General features: G+C 33.8%; 2 protein-coding genes across 2 annotated transcripts in view; both read right to left on the reverse strand.

Moving 5' to 3' along the window:
- Nucleotides 1–865: 865 nt before the first annotated feature.
- Nucleotides 866–17,621, reverse strand: part of LOC133191938 (heat shock 70 kDa protein 12A-like) — a 206,647-nt gene continuing 189,891 nt past the window's right edge. The window contains exons 6-9 of the mRNA XM_061327708.1: nucleotides 4,180–4,488; nucleotides 3,859–4,077; nucleotides 2,185–2,344; nucleotides 866–1,972 (exon numbers count right to left, since the gene is read on the reverse strand). Coding sequence (XP_061183692.1) covers nucleotides 912–1,972; nucleotides 2,185–2,344; nucleotides 3,859–4,077; nucleotides 4,180–4,488 — 1,749 coding nt within the window. The 3' untranslated portion in view covers nucleotides 866–911. The remainder of the gene's footprint in view (nucleotides 1,973–2,184; nucleotides 2,345–3,858; nucleotides 4,078–4,179; nucleotides 4,489–17,621) is intronic.
- The window catches only part of LOC133192336 (uncharacterized), a 61,850-nt gene continuing 59,842 nt past the window's right edge, over nucleotides 15,614–17,621 (reverse strand). The window contains exons 7-8 of the mRNA XM_061328356.1: nucleotides 17,339–17,488; nucleotides 15,614–17,188 (exon numbers count right to left, since the gene is read on the reverse strand). Of these exons, the coding sequence (XP_061184340.1) occupies nucleotides 17,058–17,188; nucleotides 17,339–17,488 (281 nt within the window). The 3' untranslated portion in view covers nucleotides 15,614–17,057. The remainder of the gene's footprint in view (nucleotides 17,189–17,338; nucleotides 17,489–17,621) is intronic.

Here is a 17,621-nt window from a genome sequence, read left to right on the forward strand (position 1 = left end):
ATGGCTTTGTTGCACATTGTATTCAGGAGACAAAGAGTCAACAGGTCGTCATTTACCATAGAACTTATGCTTAGTATGCTGGGAAAGGCAAAGATGTGACATATGCTGAAAGGTAGACCGACTGAGATAAGTTCCTAGGTTGCATGAAGAAAACAGCATTTAGTAACTACGAATAAAAATTAAAATAAATCCATGCCAATATTTTATGACAATGTGTTTCAATCAATTCAGTCAATTACATGATCGAAACAATCTTAACCAGTTTGAGTCTATTGACCGTGGTGCTATAACTATGAAGGGAAGTAACTCAAAAATAATGATCGGTGCTGGTATGTCCTTGTTTTCTCTCTATATATAAGTTTTCAGCCAAAATATCTAGAAGTAATAGAAAATGAAGATACAATAATGTATATAGTACAAAAACTAGTATATGAAATAAGTGGGTTTAGAGAAATATTACGGTGAAAAATTATGTAGGTCCCTTTTATCAACATTTTACATAGGAAATGCATTCAGAATTGCAAAAACACTGATTTGATAAAATCTAAAAAAGAAGGTTTTCTTGGTAGGTTAAACAATCCAGAATATAGCCTGTTTAGTACAATTAAACTTAGCCTACTCAAGAGTTCTCGAAAAATTCTATATGATATAACCAGGAACCTTGCCAATGTCCTTAAATATCAAAAATCATAAAAAGGCTTGGGAAATGAAAGATATTTTGGACTTCTTATCCAAGAATTGGTAAAGAAATTAATCGTGCATTTGTTTTTGCACAACGATTAAATAAAGAAAATTTGAAAATGACTTTGCCATCTGAGAATAAAATATAATTAGGATCTTTGAGCAATTTATGTCATATTCAAAAAATTATATCTCATCACCAAGGCATTTGACCAATTCTATTTTTGAAATTAATTTCGAAGGAAATCGTATGAGTGTCTGTATGTTTCATCAAGACAATCATCTGTCAAAGCAACGTCGAACTGAGTGCCCCCGAACTCAACTACGGCATGGATCAAAGAATCCTCGGACCATCCTCCATTTGGTCGACGTAGTTTTATGGTGCCTATTTTAGTACAGTTTTTCTCGGTGGTATATGTGGGATTTTGTGAAGTTGACTGGTAAATTCCTATCCCCGTCACTGCATCTTCTTCACTCGGTGTGTACGTATTTTCGATTTTATGACCAATGGGAACCTCTTCTCCTTTCTGCACTAATGCTTCAAAAATATGCTGACACATGGTTTTTCCGTCTGCTGGTCTTTTAATTTTGTAATCTTTTGGATGTAAGCCTTCAATGAAGGGCACATTAACTTCAAATCCAATAGAATAGCGACTGATTCTTGAAGAAATGACGCTTGGCGTATGACCGAACAATACAGCCCCTTTTAAGACTGCTAGTCCTGGATCAGCTGGTGCTATAACCTTCTTGTCAGGGAATAATTCTTTTATTGCTTTTAAAACCATTGGCGATTCGGAAAACCCACCAACAAGGAGAATTTTTGACACAGAATCTTCAAACGAACTCATAATCTCTGTTATATGTTGAATTATTCCTTGCAGAGTATCTCGGAAAAAATCTTTGAAGATTTCTGGATGTACTCGTAGTTTTCCGGCCTTAAATATTACTTTCTTAGCGTATCTCGTCTGTGGAAGGGTCTCTGCCAAAGTTTCTCCTGTTTCTTCCTTAAATATCTCGAGCAGACGCAGTGGGAGTGTTATGGTCACCTTGTCTTCTAAGTCTGGTTTGACTGTACGTTTCTTAGTCTCAAAATCGCGGAAAAGTGAAATATAATCATCCATGTTATCATTCTTTAACGTTGTCAGAACATCATTTCCAAAGAGTTTGACCAAAAATTGGTAGAAGGCGTCATCCACTTTTGTTCCACCCCACGCTCCGCCGGTAGCATGGTGGACTTCGCGCAGGTTCTGGTTCCCCTGTACCTCATGAACTGTAATGTCGGCAGTTCCTCCTATACAAGTTTGAAATAAATGTATAAAACGATAAATCCGCTTCACTAAACAGTAATTCCGTAAAAGACATGCCCAGGATTAATTCAATGTACCGATAATAGTATATAATACTGCTATTACATTAATATAATTACAGTAGAATCAAAAATTAAATCGGTTCCACTGTTTAGTCCTAACATATATTGACGTATTATTTAGACTTGTTTCTCACCTCCCAAATCAAGTACCATATACCGCGTCCCTGGTTTGAACTTGTACGATTCAGTCTTTCCTTTATTGACTGACATAACTCCTATAGGAACATGATTGCAGTAAATGGAGGCCGCTTCTGGCTCCAAGGCTAAAATCAACTGTTTCCTTTCAATACCAGCCTATAAATGAATAAAAGCAGTTAATTCACAATGCTCAAAGCCTTAAAAGCCATAGATAATGCAATGAGCTTGTGATATTATACACTTATTTCATGACTACGAGGGGGGCAGTCAAACTGTTGTCCCGAGGTAATAGGAAAGACCTGGGAAACGGTTGCCCGAGGTCGAAGGCCGAGGGCAACAGATTTCCAGGTCTTCCCCATTATCGAAGGACAACAGTTCGATTGTCATGAAATACGTGTTTTATTATCTAACCTACTATATAATTTCTTAAAGTAATGTTATAATAATCAATGAATTTAAAAATACATTGACAAAAGTTTGTATTATTTCTTAAAACCAAAGTAAACAAGATGAATATTAATAAAATTCTCACAAAAATTGTTGTAAAATTTGAAAAAATAATGGGGATGATCTTATCATGCACTAATAAATTGATGTATACATGTATTGTTTAGTAAGCAACATAACACTCTGAGTCAGAGATTTATAGTGAGTGAAAGTGGCCTACATTTTTCCCAAATTACCCTCAGAAAAGGTGTTCTTGGCCTCTTCTTTAAAGTGATATTTTATTGATTATATATTTATATTGGACTGGGGATTACTTTTCAAATGATAATTTCAAACTGAATACCATGAAAATGTTTTAATTTATTCATAACTCAATATTATAGCTGTAAATACGGGAAATTAATTATGACGTCATGATGGATCAGTTCAGCCATGCAACAGTTCATTCTGTGACCGGGTAAACTGTTTGACACTGTTTCATGATGTGCAAAAACATTAAAGTGAATCAGGAAACAGTTCAAAATGCCTAATTACAATTTATGTAGTAGGTTAGTTAATAACATATACATGTTCATGTACTGCATCAAAGTATGCTGCTGTTTCAAAATTTAAAATAGCTTTTGCTCAGTAAACAAACAAACAGATAAAGGTAATAACAATCTACTTTATTGGCAACACATCTCCCACCATGCACCAACTATAAGAAAGTTTGGTTATTCTAGGCCTGTGTTCTACTGTACAAAATACATACATTAATTTTCTGAGCACAATATGTATATCCACAAAATAAGGTAACGGTGTCCTATCTTCAAACAATAACATAAACATATGTAGGTTTTTTATTATGCAAGATTTGATCTGAAGATGATATGATGAAATTAGGTTTACACATTAAATGCGTTTACTTTTGGGGGCCATAAACTTTCCACCTAACATAAACCAGATGACAGGTTTCAATGATTCTAGGTTCTACACTGTGCAAGATTTGGATGTAAAGCAAAAAATTATAAGTTGGGTTCACACGACCTATCTTGGGGTTGCAACACACCATTCCCCAAAAACGACAAAATGTAGTTAAGTTTAAGTGTTTATGATATAACCTGGGCATGAAAAAGCAATCAGGCAAATGGAACGGAAATGTGATACATTGATACCGCACATTAAAAGAACGACCGGTGTATTAAACCGTACATATGACATGGCAATATGAATGCTATACTAACGTCTACTGCCGCCTCCATCATGAATTGTTTTGCACCTTCATCCCAAATGGCAGGAACAGTAAGCACCCATCGAATGAGGTCCTCAGTGAAAGTGTCTACACGTGTTGTCAAAGTTTTCATCAGGTGCTCTTTTAGGTACTTTATGGCCATCGTAAATACAGTCATCGCAGGCATTTCCTTTCCGTTTATATCTTTTATAATGGTGGTTCGTCGTAAACTCTGTAAAATATAAAAAGAAATTTACATAAAAGTGCATCTCTCAATGATGCGTGTCATATGTTTGGTATTTTCACATATTTTAAAAGTATCTTGTACACCAACTTTATTTCTATGCAGAGTCATCTTGAAGCGTTTGAAATACAGCCATCCTTCATGTTCATTGTCTTCTGCTAGAGTTGCGTATTTGTTTTCTGCGTCGTATCCAAAAGAATGGAAGGTTTTGTCCGGCTTTAATAGAACCACTGATGGTGTTTTATGTGAAACCAAGGCCTGATTCCCAGCTATCCAGTTACAGGCATTGATTTTCAATGGATCTTGATCAAATTCATGACGAAATGAGAATGCGTATCCTGAGAATGTTGTGCCAAAGTCAATGGCTGCCACCAAAACTGGCACCGTGAAACTCATTTTCTGTAAAAAAAAAAATAATAATAACAATAATTATAATAAGAATAAAGAAAAAGAAATAAAAAACAAGATGTGTTTGTGAAACACTGATGCCCCCGTATGGCAACTTATCGCAAAGGGTTAAACTTTATCAAATGCAATTCAAATATGTTGGTGCCCAAAGTAAGGTCTTGTCTCAAAGAATAAACCTGTTAAATATGAAAGCCCTAGTAACAAAAGTATGTCAAACATCAAGGTCAAGGTCAAATGGACAAAATTAATGGTGCTCTAGGAAAGGCCTTCTCCCATGAAATACACAGGTGAAATATGAAAGCCGAAGAACCAATCGCTCAAAAGTTATGACCAAGGTTAAAGTTTTCCAAATGTAGGTCAAACTCCAAGGTCAAGGTCAAAGGGTCAAAGTTGTTGGTATTCAAAGGAAGGTCTTGTCACAAGGAATACACATGTGAAATATGAAAGCTTTAGCTCCAACAAATCAAAAGTTATGGGCAAGGTTAAAGTTTTTGCGGACAAACAGACAGACAGACAGACGGACGGACAGGGCAAAAACTATATACCCCCGAATCTTCGATACGGGGGCATTAAAAAAAGAAGAAAGGGTCAATTTACAGGAGTTGAATTTACAATTTCAACATCTTCAAATTGTCTGACTCTTTCTATTTTCTTGCTTAGTACCATCTTCACAACGTCAGGGGACCTGTGTCAACTCGTTGCCATGGGACCCCTGAAAAATTTCATTTGATATCTTGCGTGCTGACTGCAGCGACATCTTTCGGGAAAATTACAAATCTTGATTGTTTTTCTCACACGTGCATTTTAGGTGTCAACTTATATTATCTGTCTACTTCAATCTGATTGGTGCTTTTCAATGAAAGAAGCAAGCCCGAAGATATCAAATGAAATTTCTCAGGGGTCCAACGGAAACGAGTTGACACAGGACCCCTGACGTTGTGGGGATGGCTTAGTGCATGAATGATAACAAAGAATGCTAGATCTGACCTGCATTTGAGGTGAGCTCTGTAATCTTTGATTACCTATGGGGTTTTTTTTAAAGAGGGGGCAGAAATGACTCTTGTCCAATCTAGTTCTTTACCGATAGCTTGGACTTTTAGTGGGCCTTAACATGCTATAAGTTCTATGTACATTATAACAATGTTACTAATCATAAGTCTCTTATGAATTTTGCATGACATATATGATACTACTGCATATTAGAAAAAAAAATTAATGATTTTTTTTTTTTTTTTGAGAATCGACAAACTTGAGTTGGGGTTACAATAGTATTTTGAAACAATTTACCGACTGCGATTTATACATGTACATGTATCTAGAGCAACAACAGTTACATCATTTAATCTAAATAAAACACCGTATGGAATTATATTTTATTTGAAATTTTTATTTTTATTTTATTATAATTTATTTTCGTGTATTGTACTGTACATCTTAAATTTTCATGTAAAGAAGAAATGTGCACGAGGAGTATATAAGTTGACTTACTAAATTTTCCTTAAGGTAGTACACAACATCTGTGAATTTAGTTTAAAATAATATCTTCTCAAACACACCAAATAAATAAATAAAAATATCTATAATATCAATATGACGTTATATTCTGAACAAACAACATTTAAATTGTGACATTCATTTGCCATATTCTGCAAAAATTAGACTTCAGAAAAATTGAATATGAGGAATAACTTGGCGTATCTGTTGTGTACTACCTTAAATGCTAATGAATAATAGTAATACTGATCACACCCTTTAATAATATAATTCTGGTTGTAACGCTGTATTTGATTGGATAAAAAATTTACTTTATATCGTATAAAATGGGTTGCCTACGTCACAATGACTTGCGTCAAAAACGTATCGATCCGCCTGACGTTACATTCAAATTTTGTACAAATTGAAGTCATTTTTAAGGACAGTCATCTTTTTTTCTTACACCAAATGAATGAAAATTAAATTATAAGGAATGAATTTAATAGCTACCCATTTTATACGGTATAAACTGGGTTGGAACAGTTTACGCTTTTTTATAAACCGCTTCGCGGTTTATAAAGCGTAAACTGTCCCAACCCAGTTTATACCGTATAAAATGGGTAGCTATTAAATTCATTCCTTAATTAAAACAAAAAAGAGTAAAACTACATATCTCTTTATACAGTAAGAATTTCCTAAAGGGGGGGGGGGTCAATTTAGACAAACAGCAAGGGCAGTACTGAAAGAGCATTTTCATTATTATTATACCATAATATTTTAAAATAGTTAATTTAGTGACCAATCCATAATATTCTTTTATTTATTTGGCTAGGGAGAAGGAGCGAGATGAGCGTAGACCCAACTAACTTTCTCGTCCGCTACCTTACTCCCCCCCCCTTTTTTTTCCCCTAAAGCGAGGGATAGTACAGCGTGGAATACAAGAATACAAAGATTAAAAAGATAGGTAAAGGTACACTGAAAGCGTCTTGCTACATGAATATTTTATCATGGATTCGAAGATGAAATATTCACCAATTTGGAGGTCCAAATGCCTATCTCTAGTAAATATTTGAAATATGTTACAGCTAGGATATATTAATTTCCTATAATTTTAGACCAAAAACAAACATTTCTAATGTCATCCAATCAAATGAATCATGGACAGCTTGATGTGTTCGTGCTAATCCCAGCGAGATTCGTCGAGACTAAAATTTTGAACAGACCTCTCTAAGATACGTCAGTAAAAGATTTTTAATCACGACGATTCTTGCTGAAGTTATGTTCATGCAAATATGCTATTTTAATTGCTTGTAGATTTTGTAGAAAGTCAGATAATATAAAATAAAACCAAGATAAAACAAGGTCGAAAAAATTATCAACACGGAAGTAATTCTACTTTCGGTTTAATAACTTAATTTTTTTTAATATATTTTAAATTGCGGGATTTTAAAATAAATTCCTTTCTTGCAAGTATTCATTGATCATGCAAATAAAAAGCATATATATACTTTTTACTCACTACAGCTCTGTATTTTCTTGGAGATAAATTGTCCCTAAAAGAATTGCTCACGATTGATCGCCCAATCGCAATTTGTAAACATTGTGTATATAAACATAATGATAAAATCTAGTTTCGATTTGTTGCATGATCATAAAGGGGACCTGTAAACATCATATCGCATCATCTCGGGCCTTTCCGTCATTGGTCGGAAAAACAACTTTTCTGACCTCTGACGGAAAGGCCCGAGATGATGCGATTGGTAATCGATATACGAAATTGAGCGAAACCTAACGAAACGAAACCAAATGAAACGAAACCAAGCGAGACAAAAGTCGGCTTAAAGTACTATATAACTATTTTATAAAAGGAATAAGCTCAGGGTAAAGAAGTAGGGTTTCCATTACAATTACTAGTATTCACAGATTCGACAAAGCATATTCTACCAAAGCCTTGCTACCAAACCCAAGTCTACATTGATGATAAGTCAACGTATTAAACGCATTATTATGTTCCCCATACGAAGTTTGGGAACATATTATTTTTACTCTGTTTCTTATTATTATTAAGTCGCCCGCGTGGCGCAGTGGTTTGAGCGTTCGCTCTAGAGTAAGGAGTTGATCCTTACGTCGCGGGTTCGAATCCCACTGTGGGACGTGGAGACCGGTCCTTTGGATGAGACCGTATAAACCGAGGTCCCGAGTCGCAATAGGTGCTGGCACGAAAAAGATCCCTCACTGCTCAATGGCCCTAAGTGCCTCAAGTATAGGTCAAAATTTGCAGCTCTCCATCGGCAAGTGGTGGCGTCTCCATATGAGTGAAAAAATCTCGAAGGGGCGTTTAACAATAAACAAACAAACAAACAAATATTATTATTAAGGTCTTCCGTCCTCTACGGAAGACCTTCTTGTTATTCTTAGGTTTATTTTTCACTTTTAGTATGTCGCCCCGAACGAAGTCGGGCGACATATTGCTATTGTACGCCTAAAAACTTTGTCCGGAGATGTTCTCGCAGATGGCTGGGACAAACATTTTGAATCTTTCCACAAAAGACGATCACTTTATTTGCAGTTGTACTTGTGAAGTGAAGACTTTCAGATTCAAAAGGCTACCGTTGCCATGGAAACTTACGAAAAGTGAGGAATTTTGTCCGGGAGTGTTCTTACTGGTCCCTTGAACATTCATCATGAAACTTTAAGACATGATGATCAGTATAACTGTAATTGTAGTTGTGCGATTCACATTTGAAATTTTCAAAAAATTGCAAATAGTTGCCATGGAATCAGAGGAAAAGTGAAAATCCTTTAACTTCGATTTTCTCAGTAACTGCTCAAGCAGTCATTTTGAAACACCAAAGGATGATTCCTTGTATTGTGTCAAAGTGATTTCTATTTTAAAAAAAAAAACCTGGAATTGGCCGCTCACAGTTACCACAGAAATAAAACAGAAAAAGGTATTATGCTCACATATGTTCTCAGAGGTGCACCTGGCTTGGACAATCATGATGAAACTTTACATAAATTATAATTGGAAACTCTTTGTGTACAGTCAACATTCAAAATTTTCTAAATTCCTACCGTTGTCATGGAAACAGACAAAAAGTAAAAATTCTTTGATTTCTATTTTTCTCAGTAACTACGCTAGGAATCTTACGGAAACTTAAAAGGTTTATTCCTTCTACTGTATCAAAGTGGTTTCCGCCAAAAAAAAAAATTGCATTCGATTTCAGTAGGTTTATCGCTTCAGCCACCGGAACGAAGTCGTATTTTGGTTCACCTTAGTTTTGAAACTTCTATTAAAAAGCTGTAAGATTCAATATGATTCATTATGACGTGTTGTTCATACATACAAACAATAGGTTAGTATTGTTTCAATTTTATCAATGATTTATATTGTATTGAAGATAAAAACAATGTAAATTTTTCTACGATAACCTACTTTTTTAAGAAATTTAAAGCCCCAAGTTATCAATTACTGTTTAAAAAAGTATTTTCTGTTGCAAAAGAGAGCTGAAAGTATATAATTATATAGAAACGAAGTAAAAGATCTTTATGACAAAAGAATATGTGAATCTGTGAAAACTATTGAATAATACATTGTGTTGTAACAGTTTTCTTTTCAAATGCATATATAGATCATCGGCGTTTTGTAATATATGTGATGAAATTGAAGATATTAGACATTTACTCTTTGCATATAAGATATATATAAATTCAAAATATTTTGTAGATGTCAGAATAAAATTGAAACAAATAACAAATGATATGTTACTTTCCTATGAAAAACAATATAGATTTATTACTGAAGTTATCGAAAACTCGTATTTTCAAAAATAAGAGTGTGACATTTGTAGAAATGCTATAATTTATATTTGTTATTCTGTTATTCTTGTTATGCTTAGTTTGCTAACTATGTTGACCCGGGTATATATATATATATATATATATTCTTAAAACTTAAAACATTGCTGTGATCTCATTTCTTTGTTCTTGCAGTCTAAAAATTTACCTGTGCAAGGGGTTCAGCCTAAATTCCTTTGCAAAGGCGTATTTTTCTTTGCAACCGAAAAAATGGCGGATACGAAGCGGAGAAGAAAACGAGGTCAGTAACTTTCGTGTAATTTTAGGAACTATAATCATTAATTTTGATAAATGGATGTTACGTTTCGGTGCGCCTATCCATCCTTTCCAATGGGAAAACTAAGCTAAAGAGATTTACTTTAAGATGAAAAAATTATTGAAGAAAAACCATAGACATGTCTCTATTGTTTGTCGCATTCATAACCAATCATCGGTTATTTGTAACATACTGCACAGTCCAAAGCTGTAAAAATTACATATATTTGTAAATTTTCCGGTCAAATATTAGAAAAACACAATTTCCATTCACACAAAGCCAGTTTTAGAAATTTAATCCACAATTTATGACTTTAAGATTAAAATTACTTTGCAAAGTCGATATTAGGACATGTTTACTTTGCAACTCTGTGATTCAGAACATTGGTCGTTATATTGAAAAGGCCTCTTCGCCAAAATTACAGGCAGCAATATAGTGTTTGCAATCAAATTGTATACATACTTTTCACGATGAAAATCCCCTGTCACCCAGCATAATTTAAGTGGTGTGTACACAGTAAATCCTATGATTCTAATTGGGGAGGGTGTATTTTTTGTTAGTTTCTCCCTACCTCTGATACACTTTTTTATTTTATTTTTTCTCTCTAGAGACTGATCCCTTGATACGCTCAAACCTGAGGTTGGTAAATAAGGAAAAAAAATCTGGACAAGGGCATATGCAAGTTCCAAAGAGTATTTAGACTGTTTGCGATCGGGTAGATTATGGTCGACGGATCTAAAATTCTATCATCGTTGAAAGTGGGGATATTGGAAAGGGAACTGTATAGGGTGTAGAAAATCAACTATATTTCTTGTACTGTAACTCATGAATTACTGAAATTCAGTTTTTATAAAAATAATTTATTTTCCATTCAACATGTACTCTGTTGTGAAAGACAGTATTTACCCTCATATGATGACACACGTATTCAATCCGTGTCTGCAAGGCATGTCGTTCTATTTCAATAGATTTTTTGGCATGTAAGTCGTGGGTATCCAAAAGTATCCCTCCAAAAGACAAATAAATGCTTCACCGAAACGACATATTTGATACCGAATTAAATGCACGAATCATTAAAAATTTCGTGATGTTTACTGGCCTTCTTTCCAGTCTCCGCTTCGACTCCGCCATTTTCTCTGTTGCAAAGAAAAATACGCCTTTGCAAAGGAATTTAGGCTGGACCCCTTGCTGTGGCAGTCCGATATTAGTGAACAGTCTGATATTAATCGTAATATCAGACTGTCTCAGTACTGATATCCTTCAAAATTGGACTGTTACTGAACAAAAGAAATTGAAATGTGATTATTTAACAAACATCAATGTTTGATCTTAGTTATTTGTACATAATTTTGTTAAACAGAATATTTACTGATCATACAGAATTGAAAAAAAAAAGACTCATTCTGAAATAGGAAGGGATAAAATAAAAGATTAAAACAGATCTCTCTGAAGTTTTAATAAACTTGTACTTCAAGTGATGTTTTCATGCAGTACGTGTTAAAAATTCAGAAATTCCCTTATTCTGGGTTGAAAACAATGAATATTAATCCAGCAGAGTTGGCTGGTAAATCTCTCATTTGAATCATAGAAAAGTTCTTGTGGTTTTATTAGAAAATTATCCATATTACACATGCAATCCTTTATAACACAAGCCCGTTTAGTTTTTCCTTCAAGATTTTGCCCCCCTCCCCCCCCCCCCCCATTATACTCACACACATATACATACAAAACCTTAAAACCTTTTGTTGCTGCAAGGTCGAGCACTGACAAATTTCAGAATTTTTTTCTTTAGGAAAGTGTACCAAAAAGTAGAAAAAGGTTCACCCCCCCCCCCCTTCTAGAGGGCTATAGGATTTTCGGGATTAAATAGTTGAATTTTTTATTTTATTGTTGCTTGTCATATTTTTTTTAAGGTTACCACCCCCACCCCATTAAAGAGCGTTTGTTTGAACCTGTTTTTTATTTCGTCATACAATGTACTGTATGTACATGTATATACTGATTTATTGTTGTGTGGAGACTGTCAATAAAATACGGCGTCCAGCGCGCACGCTCGGCTGGCTGTCATGCATAGCATGTTGTTGTTTTTCATGTTGGTATAAAAGTAATGGAGTGAATACCTATACATTATGATAATTACGTCATATGTTACATAATAAGGGACCAGAATGCCAAATCTTTGGCACTCTATATCTCGAAAGTGGGAACTATTTTGATAAGCAATATTGAACAAAAGATGTTCAAAATAATGTTCTAAACATTATACACCCTTTCAAAAGGTCCCGAAAGGTAGGGGTCCCGAAACATCGTGCACCCGTATGAACGATTCAAAAGAAGGTAAGATGTTTTTTACATATCTAAATTAATTGAAATTTACAAAGATTGATAAATGCTTGCACGTTCACGATGTGTACACTGATCAGCTGATGTTATCTATATATTTTATAGCGTAGACTCAAACGGTAAACCCTCTGATGACATTATCTTGTAAACCTTCACTTCGAGAGCTTGTAATGTCTAAAAATACTTTATTAAATCGCATTTTACAAAGAATTTGAAATAATTGATTTTAAGGTCAGACGACACGTTCCTCAAATATCTGTTTTGTATTCCTTGGTATTATATTAAAAAAATATTCATATTGTCATTCTCTTGTGATTTCTAAATTGTTTTCAGTATGTTTTAAAAATATGTACACCAAAAATTGTGACACTGGCAATTCAGAAGATTACCCATAAGGAATATCACCCTTTGGCGTCTTGCCAAAATGTCCGGTAAGGTATCTCAATTTTTGGTGAGGAAACTTGTTTAAGTAGCTATACTTTAATGACAAATTCTTGTGAAAAATTCTACATTTTTGAGGAAATTAAGTGCAGTTCAGCTGCAGTGATAAGAGTAAAATAGTGTATGTTACATAAAATATCACACTTCGTTTTCTTTGTAAACAGTGTAGTAATGAAATTTATTTTGAGCACAATTCAACAATATGTTAGGTACTACATGGAAGACCCAAATGAAGAAAACTTGTAAATCTATTACTTGTTACTTAATTTTCATGGGTTGCGTAAATTTCACGGTCATGACAGTTAATACTCTTAAAATAACTTTAATAGGTGATGTCAAACTATTTGGCAATGATTTAATAGTTTGTATGAAATTTGGTGTGAAATCAGTTATATCAGCTTGTGAACAGCAAATGGGGAGGTAAGAATTAATAAAAAAAAAACAAAAACAAAACAAAACAAAACTTCATGGCATCTTCTAAATTTTATATTTTTCTATGAAATTGATAGGGCTAATAGAGAGTCTTATTAGAATGCAAAATATATTATTTGTTTCAAAACTTCTCAAAACTTTCAAAATATCTGTCATTTTTCACTTTGAAACGGTGGTCTCGATGGCGTAATGGTTATAGCGTGTTGGATTCACTTACTTTTTAACATGTATTACACATAAACAAACTAGTATTCTTGTGAAAATGTTGTCTATTTCAAATTATGACAAAATTCTGGTTGGGATCAGTTTAATTAATTTCGATCGGGATTGGCCAAAATTAAAAAAATTATTTCTCTAAAATTTCTCAATTTCAATTAAATTTCTTTTTAAATATGATTGCTTCTTGCCACCTTTTGTTTTCTCGCTACTGTCCACCGTTTCCTGTTTTGCGTACATTTCCTGATGCGTGTACATGCTAACTCTATGATAAGACTGTATCCATTCATCCGAAATTTTGATTTTCTTTCAATTATTTTATTTTAAAGCCCAATTCAATTCAAACACTATATTTTTAAATTCTTCTTATAATTATTAAAATGATTATACAAATAAACGAGAGAGAGAGAGAGAGAGAGAGAGAGAGAGAGAGAGAGAGAGAGAGAGATTGTCATGACTAATTTGCTGAGAAAATATTTAAGAATATTAGTAATAAGTTCATGTTTTAATTTTTTTTCAGAATGCAACTACGAAATCAGGTTGTTTAACCCATTATCGAACTACGGAAATTGACAATGTACATGTAAAGTCAAAGTAATTCAATGCTAAATCATCATGTGAAATAGTTACAAAGTTAATTCAAAACTTTAAGAATAGATGTCATCAACGTATGTTAATTACATCGCAAAACTACCAATGTTTAGATAGTTAAATATTATTTATTTGGCACTTAATCAAAGATGATGAAATTTTAGTCGAAAAATAGTCTTCAATATTTTTAATGTAATACCAGTCATTTGAAGAATATAAAGCAAAAAGTGCAATTATATCCATCCTCAGTTTGAAAAGTGGCTGCACAGTAGTGCATTGGAATGCATATAGCGTGGATCAGTGATGTACAGTGCCAAACTGCAATGTGTACAGTGAGCAACAGTGGTGTACTGTGCCGTACTAAAATTAAGTACTGTACACGTCTGTGATATACATGTACAGTGCTCTACTGTAGAGGCGTCCATTGTCAAACAGTGGTGTACTGGGCTGTACAGAGGGAACGTACTGTGATGTACAGAAAATAACAGTTGGCTTGTACTGTGATTTATTGGGAATTACAGTAGGCACAGGGATTTTGTACAGTGACTGCACAGTGTTTGTGCAGAGAAATACAGTGCTTAGGCAGTGAGTTCCAGAGTTTATCAGAGAGATTTTTCAGAATATTAGGGAATTTTAAGTCCAGTAGTGTAGGGAGTTGTGATGTAAAATTTCACTGCAAAAGCTCAAAGCCTTCTTGAGATATCGTCCGAAAACGAAAATGTTACACACAGACAGAATGTATGAAGTTGTGACCTTGACATTTGACTATTAATCTAAAAATCAATAGGGGTCTTTTTTTTTAGGCCATAGGGAGTTGATATAAAATTTCATTGCAAAAGCTCAAAGGCTTCTTGAGGTATCGTCTGGAAACGAAAGTGTTACACACAGACAGAAAACAGACAGACAGACGGATGGACAGACAGACAGACCCAAATTAATGTACCCAACTTTCAGTGTAAACGGGGGACAAAAAGAAATTGTCCTATGCCCATTTGTATCGGCCCCATCCTTGTGATAAATGTTGCCGGTCCCTTACAAAAATTTGAAAGTGTTTATATTGGAATATCATATATACTTTTAATTTTGTAAAGGTTAATTAAATAAATATATATTCAAAATCTAAATTTTGACTTAAGTCTGTTCCCTGTTTATGGTCTTGAAGACTAGAAATCTAAGCATACAGCTGCATCTTATCCTGAATCTTTTATCTGTTATCCAGTGTTCCTAAAAATCTCAATCATTACCTCTAAACATAATTCCCCTAAAATTGCATTAGAAACTGTTCCGAGACTTATTGTGAACAGCTGGCGGAGGCATAAAACAAGATAATCTCCAGTATATATATACCTTTAGCCGGACCCGCCTAAATATACAATCGATTCTTTCTCAACACACACTCTAAATAGATTACAAAGAATATAATAGAAAAATTGTACTCATTACTGTTCAAATACTATCTTTTTTAATGGAAGAAATGGAAAACAGACAAGCTGAATATTTGCATGTTGCTTTTATTGCACTGGATATCTTAAAACTATAACACATCATTTTAAACATAAACAAATTTAAGATTAAAAATGATATGGCCCATAATTCTGTAATTTTTAAAGATGTATATGTAAAAAAACATTTTACACCAAAATCAAGATATTACTTATTGCACGAGTCTGTTCTTAAACTAAGATGTCATGTTTTTATTTATTAGAATTTTTGCCATTCGAAGGAATTATAGATGAAATACGCTGTACGACTATACTTTTGTGACATCAGAAATCAGTGCTTATTTTTTCTACTTCTGAAACGGTGATCTCAAGCTCTTACATCGATTTTAATGTTGGATGACGGGTGGCTAATATTTTATCTAACTGAAAGTACCATATCTCATAAAAAGTGTGGTTTCAGATTTTATTGAAGACTACAAGATATGTTTGTGAAACAGTGATGCCCCCGTATGTTAGCTCATAGCCAAGGTTTAAGGTTTTCAAAAGTATGTCAAACTCAAAGGTCATGATCATGAGGTAAACAAGCTAATTCAAAGAATTGGTGCCCCCTCCCCCCCTTAAGGAAAAAAGGGTGGAAAAACAGGAAAAATATGCAGAGAATAAAAAGGTCAACAATGACCGTTCAAAGGGGTATTTCTTATGTTAAAAAAAGCATGACCTTAAGTTTCATTGCAAAAGCTTACAGAGAACTAAAGTTATCATCTGAAAACTCAGGGTCAAGGCCATGAGGTCAAAAATGATAGTTCCAAAAAAGGCTTTGTCACAAGGAATACACATGTGAAATATGGAAGCCCTTAAACCAACCATTTAAAGATATGGGCAAACTTAAAGATTTGCTTACAAACAGATAAACAGACAGCTGGACAGACCATATATACGACTCCGAATCCAAAAACATTTGAATCCAAAATATATCTTTTACCGAGTACACACATAAAAATGCACCACATCAGCAATGCAGAATGTCGTATAATAATTTTTATAACAATTTGTGTCAGGATACTTATTACAAATAAAAATATTCATAAAGAATATCAAACAGAAGTAAACACACTACGTTAATTTTCCCTGTTAATTATAACAGGATGTTTCAAGGAGATAAATATAAAGATTAAAAATAAAACAACAACAACAAAAATAAAATAAAGAAATCTTATAGGGGATAAAAATATACACAGTTATTCAGAGTATTTTAGTTTAAATATCCAATATCAAAGAAGATCTATATCAGAATCGCGATTGCCGATATGTCAAATATTACGGACACATGGAGGTACATGTTAATTTGTGGTCTTGGTCTAATCATAAGGTTTCAACTTGGGAATCTCAGCTTTTTGAAAAGTCTCACATATTCGGGATTCGACTGTATTCTTAATGAATTCAAAACCCACTGAAGGATTTCCTTCTTTTTCTATACAGGCCTAAGTGTGTGCCTTCTAATCATCATTTCATTTTGTTTCATCGGACAACAGTTGACTTTTTAAGAAAGAAACCAATGTCTGGAATGATTGGTTATCTGACTCCTCCAAGTTCACATCCTTCCTCCCTCCATTAAGTTGCAACCGCAGGCAAGAATGTCCTAAAAAGTTAAAAGAAAATTAATTTAGCTTACCAACATTTTTGAAAGCACGAATTAGTCGAATGTACATTTGATACATGTCTATTTACCGTTTGCCTTTCATTATTATCATGATTTACAAACTGCTGAAAATCATTTAATCCTTCATACCATCAACATGGAAAATATGGAACTCATCAATATCTGATAATCCTATTTGTTTGTCCAGCTCTGAACCCCATGTAAGATTTGGTGGGTGCTCGGATAATTCCAAGAAAACTTGCTCTTTTTTCCCATCATTCTTGATAAATAAAATGTTTCCTATCAAAAATAAAAACAAAATTCAGAACAGAATTTAGTTCAGATAAAATGTACGAATCGACAATACATACACAATGTACGTACCTACAAGTACATGTATATAAACCTCAAATTTTGATTAATATCAGAATTT

This window comes from Saccostrea echinata, unplaced genomic scaffold (assembly GCF_033153115.1).
Source record: "Saccostrea echinata isolate AGI-Se365-2 ecotype Australia unplaced genomic scaffold, CSIRO_AGI_Sech_v1 ptg000025l, whole genome shotgun sequence".
NCBI lineage: Eukaryota > Metazoa > Mollusca > Bivalvia > Ostreida > Ostreidae > Saccostrea > Saccostrea echinata.